The 13808-nt window shown below is 43.7% G+C and overlaps 2 protein-coding genes across 6 annotated transcripts in view; both read left to right on the top strand.

Annotated features, from left to right (window-relative positions):
* Positions 1-13808, top strand: part of pdgfbb (platelet-derived growth factor beta polypeptide b) — a 52714-nt gene that overhangs the window by 4605 nt on the left and 34301 nt on the right. Inside the window, exons 1-2 of one of the 3 annotated variants that reach the window (XM_035398614.1) lie at positions 9382-9425; positions 9512-9571. The exons of 1 other annotated variant lie outside the window; for it this stretch is intronic. The gene's annotated coding sequence lies outside the window, so the exon portion shown is untranslated. Of the gene's footprint in view, positions 1-9381; positions 9426-9456; positions 9572-13808 lie in introns of those variants that run through there. One more of the 3 variants, XM_035398615.1, reaches the window with a different exon arrangement.
* tmem150b (transmembrane protein 150B) lies at positions 210-8767 on the top strand. Of its 3 annotated transcripts, none has more exons than XM_035398621.1 (7): positions 210-307; positions 4587-4670; positions 5338-5397; positions 5660-5727; positions 5826-5953; positions 6490-6589; positions 7968-8767. In XM_035398621.1, the coding sequence occupies exons 2-7, from the start codon at positions 4606-4608 to the stop codon at positions 8165-8167; spliced, it is 621 nt and encodes a 206-aa protein (XP_035254512.1). In that variant the 5' UTR covers positions 210-307; positions 4587-4605; the 3' UTR covers positions 8168-8767. The 3 variants fall into 3 exon arrangements, with proteins under 3 accessions (XP_035254512.1, XP_035254509.1, XP_035254510.1); XM_035398618.1 differs by having other exon boundaries at positions 6412-6589; XM_035398619.1 differs by lacking the exon at positions 210-307 and adding an exon at positions 1992-2116 and having other exon boundaries at positions 6412-6589.

The following is a 13808-nucleotide window of genomic DNA, read 5'->3' as shown; positions in this document are numbered from 1 at the left end:
AACTTGATGGCAGATGTATAAAGGCTATTTGAAATGGGTTTTAAATTGTTGATGGCCCTGGTATACCAATACTTTGGTATATTTATATAAAAAATAAAAAAAAATTAAAAAAGCATCATTGGTCCTTCAGCCCTCATTTGCCTGTAGTTTTTTAAACAGAGAGACGCCCCGTTTAGCACACTGTGCTAGCCGAGCGCCGCCGCCGCGGTTGTGTTTGTCATGCACAGATCACTTTGGTGAAGAGCTGTAAATCAGCCACTATGACTTCGGCTGTGAGACGCTGGGACCTGATGCCGCAATGCACGGGGTACGTCACCCAGAGCTGCTCTAATTCTGCTAGAGAACGCCCCATCTGACAGCAGGGGAGAGATTACCTTTCTATCAGAAATGAAAACTCAAGTGATTTAACCTTCCTGTTGTGTGAGGGTCAGTTTTGTCCCATTTTAAATATGGGACATTTTAGATAAAATTTGTCCAAGTTAAGATATGTCAGAAATATTATTTGTTTTTACCAGGACCAGACTTCATGATATCCTTAAGAATAATAGTAATGTAAGCAATACAGAATCAAGTTTCACCGTTTTATTGAATTTTGAAAGTCTCAAATTTTGTTCCATGTGTGGTGTTATGGGTCTAATTTGTTTTGGCAAAGAAACTTGGTTGTTAAAGGAGTACCATGGTAATTTTCACACTTTCTCGGTTTTATGTACTATTTGCACAAGAGGCATTGAAGAAACGCAATGAGTAAAGTATTCAATATGTCCGTTCTGTATTTTTGGAGAAATATGCGTTTTAAATTTATCGTCCTATTTTCAACCGGTTGAGAAAGTTGTCAACTTGGTGCGTCACGAACACAGTAACCACTCCCCTTTCCACGCCCCGTAAACCCATGGATAACTCAACACCCATAGTTTGCGCCGCTGGCTTACAGGCAAGACAATGCAAATATTTGACTAACGTTAGGTTCACTTAAATTAGAGTGCTTTTAAGGACTATTAGATTATTTCTGGTTATATTAATTTAGCTAGCTAGCTAACGTTAGCTAGCTAGGTAGTTTGCTTTCATAAGGCAATGTTATCGATAACGTTAGCTAGCTAGTTTGCTTTTATGAGGACGTTATAGTTGTGCTGTTATCTTAACTTGGCAAGCTAGATAGAAAAAATTATAATTGGATATAAGTCAACGTCCTTACCTTAGCTATCTATCGATACTTGATATACTACTAAGCTAGCTAGCTTGTGAAAAGTCTCCCAAAAAGAGCGCGTATCATGGGGGTAGCTATGGTAACGGGGCACGGTCTGTCAATCATAGCTAACTGACAGTTCTCATTACCACGCCCAGACGGTTCGGGTGAACTTTTATAGTGGGAAATTTAGGCTTAGAAAAATACGTTTTAAAGTACATTGAAATGACTGAATAATAAAAAAAATTATGCACATTTGTTTTGTTGTTGCCTAAAGACAACTGGGAAGTGTCACGTTCAACCACCATGTTACTGTTATGTCATGCAGCAGCAAAAAGTTATGGGTTCCGTTGATCAAATTTGACCCAAACAAGATTCTGCCTGGACTCCACCCTGACCCAACTTTTTACGGTTGGGGTGGAGTGGGTTTGGGGGTCTTTTCTATGTTTGATTCTGCAGCGCCATCTATGTATTTCAAACTGAAAAAGATTTACTGCCCACAAAGCTCTTGATCCTCTTTGATCATGACAATGAAGTGGAGGAGACTGTGAAATCTAGGAGGAAGCATCTGAAATGGAGGATGATGTTGAGTAGGATTCTGACCGTGAGAGCTTTGACAAGGAGGGGAGTCCCCAATGAGATGGGAGCCATGACATGTTCATGTCAAAAAATAGCAATACATCATGGTCCTCAACCCCCTGTGAGCTGCCAGGCAGTGTCTAAACAACATGGTCAGAATGAATCTAGGGCTCACCAGATATGTAGTATCTATGTCCAAGACAAAATCCTCTTTTGAGCTTTTCACACACCCTACTGAGAAAATGACGTACGTGTAAGGAAGACGAGTGTTTGGCAGTAGTTGGAAGGAGTTGGATGAAACAGACCTACGTGCTTACATTGGGCTGATGCTTCCTGTTGGAGTGTAAAGATCCGGTAAGGAGGCTCCTGCCAGGGTATCTTCCGTGCTTGTGTCATTGCAAACCTTTCATGCCATCTCAACAAATATTAAACAATTGTGCAACAAGACCTGTTCTCTGTAGGAAAGACAAATTTGCTCCCATTAGATATGTTTGGGACAAAAGGGTGGAGCACTTTCCATGTATTTTCAATTCATGACTTGAAGTCACTGTAGATAGCCTGATCCCTTTCAGAGGCTGCAGTATTTTTTTTATTTTTAACAAATTTTTAACACAACAGTTAAATAAATAGAAGTCTTTTACGGCCAGAGAACATGTATTCATCTCTTGCCTTCTTCATACCAAGTACAACATGTGAAGATTGACAATACTGAAAATGAGTAGTATATTGTTAACTGAATGTGGTCTTGGGAGTAGGTGTGGCTTTGAATGAATAAGTTAGCTGTTAAATGAGTGCTTTGAAACATAAAACTTGCTGGGCCAAATTTGTCCCGCTAATACAAAAGTGTCCGGAAATTTCTAACACAAGAAGAAGATCAGGCTAAGTGTAGGGCTGTTCAAGCAGGCGATATAAGGAGTTGTCGTTCCCAGGACTTCTACGGTTAAATGAAAGGCTGTTATAACGGCCTCATTCATTTCATTCATTTATCAGATTATTTTATCCGGAGGACTTATTATGAATGAAAAAACATACCTGTAGCGGTTTCTATTCATGGCCTTGTTTATAGTAGGCATAGAAAAGGCTTGTTATGCTTTTTATCGATACACGTCGTAGCCACTAGTCTGGCAGTAATTGCATTTGCAGCACAATTACATAGGTCCAGCCTGAACGCACAATAAATGCACATAGTGAAACGCTATATAGGCAATACAATACAACATAAAGCGCAATGGTGAAGTAGGAACGATAGCAGAGGACGTTCAGTGTCCTGATTTAAGTATCTGTATAATACTCAATCTCGTTTGAATTAATCAAGTGACTTCAGCTAACAAGCTGACAAAAACGTAAAAAATGTATCTAAGACACCACACACATGCTCAATTCAAGATACAGAATTTAAACATTGTTGTATTTGTTGAAATATATATATATTTATATATTTATTTGGCACTATATTTTTTCCAAAGGCCTATGGTGTTTTGTGCTTAAAGGTGGAGACGGTTCAAAGTTAAAACACTGCATGACTGACAAATGTAATAGCATGCCAGGCTCTTTATAACTCCAAGCGCCACACGCAGGCCAAAGGGCATCTTTCACACTGATCTAGGCAAAAACAAAGCAGTCAGGAGTCGGCAGCCTATAGTCATTACTACGGTAATATCAGCTAAAGGAGGCGGAGTGTTTTTCAATTTGAGGATGTGGGGGAGTTTAAGAGGATGTCTGAGGTCGGTTACTCACTGCATGCGCGGAGCTGTCTGTGAGTATCTTAATTTCAATATAATCTTTTTGTCTCATTTTCAAACTCTCTCTTTCGTTCTCTCGCTCTCTCTCTCTCTCAATGTACTTGTTCCTCTGCCTTTTTCAGCTTTGATTTTAGAACGAAACTGGCATTTTTTTGTTTATAAATGATCTTAAATCTTAAATGATGATGTTGGGTGACCAGAGTTGTGGCCCACAAAACAATGTCTTCCTGCGTCTGCCAAGGTCCAACCCTGGTCTCGGAGAGCTGTCGGGTCTGCTGCCATTGTGGCACTCAGCACTACATTGAATTGTGTAACCAAACCAGTCAAGTCAAACAGTTGGCTCACTTCACCTGGTTTCTGGGGTCAGAACTGTTTCATTTTAGGCTGAAAATGAACATCGGCAGAGCATTTGGCTCTCCAGGACCAGTATCTGCAACCACTACACCATGTAGTGCGTAGCTGGTAGATTCCTAATGCCAGAGAATGTCTCTGGCATGTTTCGTTACCCAGCTCATGCTCTTTTCCCCAGAAAGGATTCTCTTCTTCTGTTAGGCCATCTGTTCTATTTCTGCCACTCCATACTCACGTTTAAGTCAGCCTGGTTTTATTGCTCTCATTGTTTTTTAATTGGCCTGCTTTCAAAGTCTGTTTTTCTTTTTTTTTTCTTTTTTACTTATTGCACCTTTCCAAGCGTTCATCTCATTTTTCTGTCAGTTTTTCTACTGATGTCCTTCTGTCCATCTCAGCACTCTTCCTTTCTGGTCTTTAATATTCTATCCTGAAACATTATTTTCACTTAAGGCGTTGGAACGGAAGGGCAAAAACTGGGGAAAGTGTTTATGGTTGCAACAGCAAAGCATGTAATAAATAACCATGCTAACTCGAGAGCTTTGTGTTAATCCATGAACAATTCTGTAGCAGCAGACAAGATGAATGGTGATGTTCTTACAATTATGTTTGCTTGTGTTCATGTGTTGTTTGATGCTAAGTGTGTACATCACACTGATGTAACTTTACATTTATCTTGAGGAGTTAACTGAGATTACTTTGAATTGGGAGACTTTCATGTGAATGTTTCACAGGTGATCTGATTGGTCAGCAATGTGGGCATGGGCACTGCTTCCGATCCTCCTGGCCATTGGGGGTGCTGCGGGGATGTGGGCAGTGTGAGTACATAAAATCTATAGCAGTTTTCTCACAGTCACTCACAAATATAATCCCCCCTAACAGCCTGCTAAAAATGATGTTTCCATGGCAATGTGGTGACATATTGTTAAACAAACGCTGCTGAAGTGTTGTGGGAATGTTACCTGGGTGTGTCCACTCAGTGTGTATAGCATATTCCCTTTGGCTTGTTTTCGAGATTCTGTATTAACATGAACTACAGCAGAGCAAATACTTCCGGAGCATAAGAATTTGCAATGGAGCATAATAAAATATTATCTCTCTCTCTCTCTGAAACATGCATTGCCTAAATACATGTGGCTGGGTTGCGTGTGCAGGAGCGCTTATGTTTATGTAAGTAATGTATGTGTGTCTGTGTGCACCTGAGTGAGTTTGTGTGTGTGTGTGTGTGTGCACCTGAGTGAGTTTGTGTGTGTGTGCACCTGAGTGAGTTTGTGTGTGTGTGTGTGTGCACCTGAGTGAGTTTGTGTGTGTGTGTGTGTGTGTGTGTGTGCACCTGAGTGAGTTTGTGTGTGTGTGCACCTGAGTGAGTTTGTGTGTGTGTGTGTGCACCTGAGTGAGTTTGTGTGTGTGTGTGTGCACCTGAGTGAGTTTGTGAGTTTGTGTGGCCTGTTGAAAAACTCATGTTAGTCTTTTTTCCCAATACAGGTGTGCTATGGCTGTAATAAATGGAACAGTTAATCTAACAAAAGGAGTACCTTATATCAGGTATGCTGTTGATTTGCTTAATCACCTTTCACCTGTGTAGTCATGGACACGGCACAGAGCTAGGACCAGAGAAGCAGGCGTGATTGAGGGTTATGATGATTTTATGAATCATATCCTGTATTCTGGATCTCACGAACAGGGGCACACAGCAAATGCAGATTCTCAGATTTTATTTAGACATCATGTACACTTTTGTTGTTTTGTATCAGTTGAATTTTCGGTCTCCTCTTTCCATTATTACCCCCCCCCCCCCCTCTCTCAGTGAATGCGGCACCTACAACCCTCAGAGCTGTGTCTTTTCTCAGCTTCTCAACATATGTGCCTTTCTGGGTGAGTTGTATTTGTTCTTCATATACATTTGCCCTCACATTCCAAGAGCAGCTTGTCAGTCCGTTTGTGGTGATGCGGTTCCTCTCTCTCTCTCTCAGGGATATGGGTTGCGGTGTTGAGATTTCAGCAGATCAGAGACTTTGGACTGAACAGCAAGGTCAACACCGCCAGCTTGGTTCTGGGCTTCATCTCAGCTCTGGGCATCTCTGTCCTCGGAAACTTCCAGGTGCAGTCTTCTCCTGTCGCAGCCTAACCTGCTTTTAATGCCTTTCTGTGTGGAGGGTACGTGTTCTCCCCGTGTCCGTGTGGGTTTCCTCCAAGTACTCCGGTTTCCTCCCACAGTCCAAACACATGCAGTTTAGGTTAATTGGAGACTATAAATTGTCCATAGGTATGAGTGTGTGAGTGAATGGTGTGTGTGCCCTGTAATGGATGAATGGTCAGGGGTTTTCAAACTTTTCTGATTCAGGGACCACCACTCAGGATCAAGGGTATCCCCATTATATGGTATATTTTTTCAAAAGCATTTACAATAATAATAATAGTCATACTAGGCAAAAATAATACTAATAAAATAGTCACAGAAAATTGTCAATATTACTGAAGCATAAGATTTAGCAAAGGAACATGCTAAATTAAAATATGCTCGCTCTTTCTCTCTCTCTCTCTCTCTCTCTCTCTCAGAAATCTGTACTGTTGGGGGTCCACCTATTCGGAGTATTTCTGGCCTTCTTTGGGGGTCTGACCTATTTCTGGCTTCAGGTCTGGCTTACCTACAAGGCGGAGCCATGCCAAGACCATCACAGGGTAGGCCCAGTTCGCATCGTCCTCTGCAGCATCTGCACCATCCTCATCTTCACCAGTATCCTTCAGTCCAGATTTGGGGGGGGGGGGGGGGGGGGGGGGGGGGGGGGTGGTTCCCTCCCTCCCTCCCTCCACTCTCCCCCTCCTTCTCTCTAAATGTGAATAAACTTGGGCTTGCTACTGTAACCACACAAAAGCTCTCTCACATTCACATTCGCAAGAACACAGACACGCACGCACACAGACACACACACACACAGAGACACACACACACACACATGCACACACTCTGCACATACACTGAACTTCAGAAGAAAAGCAGAAACCATAAGTGCAGAGAAGTGAGAAAGAAAAAGGAAACTCCAGACTGAGGGCTGATAGATAGCGATGCACACAATATATGCTGTGTGACTATGCTGCATATTATCATTGGAGGGACTGCAGAGGGCTGCCTGTTGTTTGTGGGGATGAGATCACAGACACTTGCATGGTGTGACTGTTGCCAATGTCCTAAAATAAAGACAAAACCACAATGCTGCAAAAGACAGAGCGAGAAAGGAAGAGGAAGAGGAAGAGAACACAGGCAGAGCCAAAGGCCTGATCTGCAGCCATCTTAGAGCCCTCTCCAAAGCCTCTAAAAGACGACATTTTTGGCTTTTCTCTAAATCAGGGCAGATATTCCCTTTGTTGCAGACTGCTGTTTTATCTTCCCTCCCCAGCTGTATTGTAGAACTGTAGTGGTTTAGAGAGCAGTAAAGTCTAATAGACTCAGGCCAGAACAGATTTTGGGGGTGTGGTGGTTGGATGTGGGAGGGTGATGGGGAATTGTCCTGGACTCTTGGGTGGAGAATTTAGGAAAGTTCTGCATTTTCTATGGTTTTATAAGCTACTTTTTGTGGACTTTTTGTAGAAGTGGGAACTGGTGCACAGTAAGATATCAAATCAACTGTGTTAAATCAACTGTGATAAGGTGTACAAAATTTGATCCCAGTTAGACTCATGCAGACTCTTAGAGATTAATTAAGAACTGAACATTTTACAGTGTAATAATGCATGTGAGTTGGATAAAAGTAACACTGACTTTTTGTTCAAAGGACAATATGTCACAGCTGAGAATAATGGTAATGTGTATTAATGAACCCCCCCCCCCCCCCCCTCCCCAACGCACACATGCTTACACACACTCACGAACACAGACATGTACATATGCATCTGCATGCACACACACACACACACACGTACACACACACTCACACTCACACACACACATACTGTATGTATGCACATGCATGTGCACGTGTACACTCACAGAATGCAGTATCTGTACAGTAGAAACTGTCACACCTCACAGGCTACTGGTTTAGTGGATATGGTCTTGTGGGGCCAGTTTCCTCTCGTACTGTGGTGCCTGTTTGTGTTCCTTGATCCCCCCCCAGCGATTGCGCTGCACATCACCGGCCACCGCTCGTCCGCGGCCGTCTGCGAGTGGGTGGTCGTCATGGCGTTCTTCGTGCTGTTCGGCCTCTTCGGGGTGGAGCTCCGCCACATCGACTGCCACCGGCTCGCGGTGCAGAAGCACGGCCGCGGCACGCCGCTGGGCAGCAACGACGTGTTGGGACTGAGCAACGCCGCGTGAGACAGCCCCGAGGACGCAGCCTTACTGCAGCCCTGCCTCCCATTTTGTGCACCCGCGTGCGCCTGCACACCTTAAAGGGGCAGAGGGACGAGCGCTTTCCCGAGCAGTTGCGCGGACGGACACACACAGCGAATGAAAGCACTGCTTTTGTGTGAGAAGTGAATATTTTTACGTGACTATTTATTTCCTTAGCAGATTAAATTATTCCAAGGTGGCAGTGACTACAAAGACTAAATTGTTAACCTAAAGATATTCACTCAGCAGCAAATAAGACTATATCTACACACTGATGTGAAACACAGCTAAACCCTCAGACTTTATGGAGCAAAATATAAGGAGTCATGAACATACTTAATGCTTAAATGCAGGCTTATAAAGTGTTAAGAAAGGTTTATATATCAACTTTTACATTGATGTTAGGAAATGTTAATTGAATGCTCTTTAAACATTTAAATGGAAAATACATTTGAATAAAGTCATATTTCTGTAAATAAGCTAGAAGCACAATAATATTCCCTGTTAAAATGTGTTCTGCACTATGAATTTGTTTTCAGCTATTGTTTTACCACACAAATTTTTCCTTGCATTTTTAATTTAAAAAAAAATCCCATCTGCTTTTCATCTGTGGACATTTTGCATCATTTCAGACCTTTTTTCTTCATGATATCACTACACAAAGCACAAGGCCTATTTCTAATGGGCCAGGTACCTTGTCATGGTCAGTTTATATTAAGAATACAGTAATGAGTTCATCACACGCTATCAAGCATAGCCAATAGCTGGCAGGTAGCACTGGTTTTTAATGCATGCAGTGAAAAAAGATCAATCAAGTCAGCAGATTGACACTCAAAAGACCTGCAACCACAGGCACTCGAAAATTAACCAAGATAAGCATAAGCCAATCATGTCTAGAGTATTGTAACTCTACAGGCATTGGGATCCTTATTGCTCTTTGGTCATCTCACTCATAGCATGACACTGGCAACTGTGAGAGAAGCTGCACTGAGAGTTTATGGCGGCCTAGCTGTCAAACCAACACATGATCTGCAGAGGGAGACCACTCCTGCAGCTACATTTCCTATATTTTTGCCCGCTAGAGGCTTTGTGAGACAAACTGGGTGGGCATCTAAAAAATCTGATTGGATGTAACAGTGCCGCCTGGTTTTGCCTACAGGGATCTCATTGGACGTAAAATCCTGCCCCCTCCACATTTTCCGGTTGCACGCGCGTTTCAAAACATCTCAACTCTAATTGTAAGGTAGGCTACGCAAAAAAGATTTTAAAGACCTGGCAGAGATGGTGATTGAACAGAAGGATTCATATGTAAGTTGTTGTGCCCATTAGATGGCTAGAGATTAAAGAAGAAGAGTTATGAGCCGACGCAGCACTTTTTCGGCTTTTCAGGTAAGCTTGCGTTGTAAGCCCGTTTAATTATAGGCTATATAGCTGAATATTCTTCGCTAGGTAGCTGTGGCGACTCATTTGCAGTAGGAGAAGCAAGGCCCAACTATACCTTCCCCTTTATGGAAAGTTTGGTTGAATGAAGTAACTCCAATGCACAGGTGAACGGGAAGAAGACTCTTTATTCTTCAAATAATGTGCAACACACCTGTGACGCAAGACATTCGCTAGTCAGTTTTTATGGCTCGTAAAGTTCTGAACATTCAAATAGCGAATGCCATGTGAACTTTTCGATATGACATTTAAACGTCGAAAACACACATTTGAGTAGAAACAGTGAGGGAAGTCCCACTTTCCATACTTCTTTTGTTTCACTCTCGTTATTCAAAACCCCCACACATTTCAGTTAAATGCATGCAATAACATCAATAGCATTATATTAGCTCAATATATAAAGCAGGCAATTTACGCCAGTCCAGAGAAAGGTAAACTGAACCCAAATGTGCGTTCACGGGGGAAATATATTGGATGTTTTCTCAGCACATCGTTGCAGTTACCAAATTCTAACTCTTGGTGACACTGTCTAGTCGTGGTTTTCTCGCCAGTCTTCTCGAACGCAAAATTATCACAAGGCTTCAAATGATTGTTTAAGCTCTAGAATCTCGTCATTTTTGTGCTTATTTACTGTCTCTCCATTATTGCAGATGAGCTGGTAGTCACCCAAACCGCTGTCCCAGTCTTAGGATAACAAAACTCTTCCTTGTATCACATCACCACACTAGCACCTTTGCATAAGTGTCTGTTTTGTTAGTAACCTATGTGAATAAATTAGCGCTTTCTGGAATCAAATTCCCCTTCTGTGACGCATTAGCCTATTAATTACGTTCCTGTCAGATGCCTCAGCCCACCTTACATGTTACCGTTTGCTGTGCGGGGCAGTTAAGGCATGTGTTATCAGAGAGGCTATGATAACACATGTAAAATGGGGCTATTGATCATCTGCCTGCATTATGTGAGATGTGCTGTATGAGCTGTGACTAAGGGAGGGAAACTCGTAATACCTGTCTGGGGAAATTTCCGGTGACATTTGTGTCTAACCACAATGGGCTTTTAAAAAAAAAAAACTCTTACTGCATTAAAAGTAATGTTACTTGCTCATCTCAGTAGCTGAAAATGTATGTTTAAAACAATTCAGCGCTCCCTGTCAATCACCATCATCACACCTAAAGACAGTTTGGACATAATATGCCCCATGGGTGATTACTGTGAAAGTATAACCTCCTCACATTCCACACCCTTGTTCAGCATGTACTCCATACACCTTCACATCAGCCGCAGAGTGTAAGCGCCGTGGAGAGGATTAGAAACCCCTGTTGGTCCCACACTGGAACACGCTGTCGTTATATTATAAGGTGGAGTCAGGTCCCTGCTCTGTTCAGAGAATCATGGTGTTGCCGCATTTGTAGGGGAACCGTTTGGAATATGAGCCAGCTGTTACTGTGGCCCTTGGGGAATTACCTGTGTCATATACTGTATCTTTAGTGAAGGTTTAATAAAGCAGTTATACCCCAGCAATAATCGTAATATTACCTTACATTGCAGTTTAGTCATTTAGCAGATATATAAAGCGGGGGGAAAAAAATTACCTAAATCGCAAAATGCGATTGTTCCATATGGATTTGTTGCAACTGGATTCACTAAAATGTTATTATGATTGACATCAGAACTTTCCCATTCCTCTTTCGCTGCGGCAGTATTGACACGTTCCGGTTTGTGCTGGAGCGCACGGCTCCAGGCTCTGGTCTGATGCCGTGTCCCTTGCGGTGAGAGATGCGGTGGCGAGTGGGATCGATGCGGGGGAGAGCGGCGATGCGGCGGTGTGGCACTCCAGCCGTTTCCAAGACTACCCGCCGAAAGGGCTCCGTTTGTGCGGTCGGACGTGAGCGCGTTTACACGCGACTGGAAACGACGGGGCTGGGCTTTCCGCCTGTCGCCTGGCTACCACAACGAGAATCTGTGACCGAGAGACGGGAGGGACTGAGGGAGAGGCGGAGGGAGATGGAGAGAGAGAAACGGGGTGACGTGGGTGGACATAGAGGAGCGGGGGCATAGCTCTAGTAATGATGTCATTTGGTGTAATTGCGCAATCGCATTCAGTGTGACCGTGGATCTTTTTGCCGTCCTCTTTGCATTTTCCTGGTGTGAGAGGCCTAGAATCCTGAAGAGGCGGTACATTATTCAGCATTCCGCCCTTTTCTCCTCTGTGGTTCCACACGTCTCTCTCTTAATGGAGTTTCATATATGCACACATACGTTTTCCTTCCTTATTTCCGCTCTCCTTGTGGTTCTTTGAGAGGCTGAGTTATTGCTTTGTTGCGTATAGGACATTTTTTCACTATCTTGTTTACAAAAGAAAAATGTTCTTTTTTAAACACAGGTTTACCGCTGGCTTCTTTTATTTATATGTTTCGCTTGTGGAATCATTTACATATGACTGTAACGTCCTGCAGTCAACAGGCTAAACCGTGCAGCTGTTGCTTTTTCACAGGAGTGCACATCTCCAGAGTTGGAGCGTAGGTGTGTGTGTATGCTGGTATTTTTGGGTGTTTCAGCACTTAAGTGGTGCTTTCCAAGGCCTGTATTGGCTGTGAATGGTAAGGAGAAAGCCAGCGGGCACTGTGGCCCTCCTGGCCTGGAGCTGATAGGATTACACTTCATGCGCGGTCTACCCAGACAGGCTGCAATTACCCAGTCAACCAGAGGGGGTCACTCTCACGCGGTGTGACAGAGTCAACTTTCTCAGCACAAACACTCCCTCCCTGATGCGATTCTCAGGATTCGGGACCAGACCATCGTGCTGATAGCCATACATTTTAAAGCAGCGTTTGGGCATGACAACACAATAGAACTGTGAAAATACACATCTATGATAAAGGTGGGAAATTCATTTCCTGGAGTACTGGAGTGAATGTGTGTTTTTTTTGTTATCTTGGGTCACTTATCTTACCGGTTGTGTCTACCAATGCTGGCAAGGTTGAGATTAGTGCTTCATACAGGTATGCAAGAACAGTATTCAGCTTATGAGGAAATGTATCTAAAATGCCATGGAACGTGAATGATTGGGACTAATTAAAAAATTAAAAGTTGGCAACAGATTAAAAGTCCAGGTAATGGATACAGCCCTCTTTGCCCCTCTCCCCCAATCTATAAATTGGTGGCAAATGAGCAAATGTCATATGGAAATGATCCACCGATAGTCTGCGCTGTGCAGTGTTACCTTGCCCTCATCTTAGCCCAGGCCTTGATCCCCTCGTCCCCCCGCCCACTCCCAACCCCCCCCCCCCCCAAAACGCCCCTGCTCGTGTTCCCCGGGAGAGGGAGGGAAAGTCCGCCGCGCCACGACTCCAGCGAGTGGGCATCTCCAGCCGTGATCTCACCCTCCACCCCGACTTGGCACGGGTTCGAGAAAACTGCCCTTTTGCTGAAAAATGCCAAGCGCACCGCATTCCACAGCGGCACAAAAGCCCTCCTTATGCGCAACAATAAGACAAGTAATAATTATATAATTGCCCTCACGCAGACGCGGGCCCGTGCACTTTGTATTTATGCATGTGACAATGGCTGAGTCGGTTCAAAGGCTGCCCTTTTTGCGGTTAGACTGATTGCTCCCATCAGAGCGCCGTGTTGAATGAGGGATCTGTTTTTTCTCTGGGCTGATGGATGGCATTATGTCTGCGTTAGGGTATGAGGGAATCATTTTCGTACATGATATCAGATTGAGGAAGGAGAGTGACTGTGTGGGGGGGGGGGGCAGACACAGACTGTTAGGCTGTGCGCTCAGACTGACACACAGACACGGCACAGACACACGCTGCTGATATTCAGCCTGTGGGCGGAGCCATGCTGGGGTACAAACATGCTCGCATCCACAGAGGCGTCGTCAAACTCATACAGATGCCCAGTCTCTCACACACGCGCACACGCGCGCGCACACACACACGCCCATGCCCACTCACTCAAACATACATGGGCAATTACATGTGCATACATAGTACAAACGTACGCACACTCACTCATATGTGCATTGCACACACACACACACACACACACTCTCACAGAGATGCAGAGATGTAGTCTCTCTCTCTCTCTCTAACACACACTCACAAATGCATTCACATGCACACACTCGAAAATACATGCACACAAACTCATGCATACACATGCATTCTTGCACAATCAC

The sequence above is a fragment of the Anguilla anguilla genome, chromosome 17, assembly GCF_013347855.1.
Source record: "Anguilla anguilla isolate fAngAng1 chromosome 17, fAngAng1.pri, whole genome shotgun sequence".
Taxonomy (NCBI): domain Eukaryota; kingdom Metazoa; phylum Chordata; class Actinopteri; order Anguilliformes; family Anguillidae; genus Anguilla; species Anguilla anguilla.
Note: the sequence above shows the minus strand (reverse complement) of the source record. Positions and strands in the feature narration are given on the sequence as shown.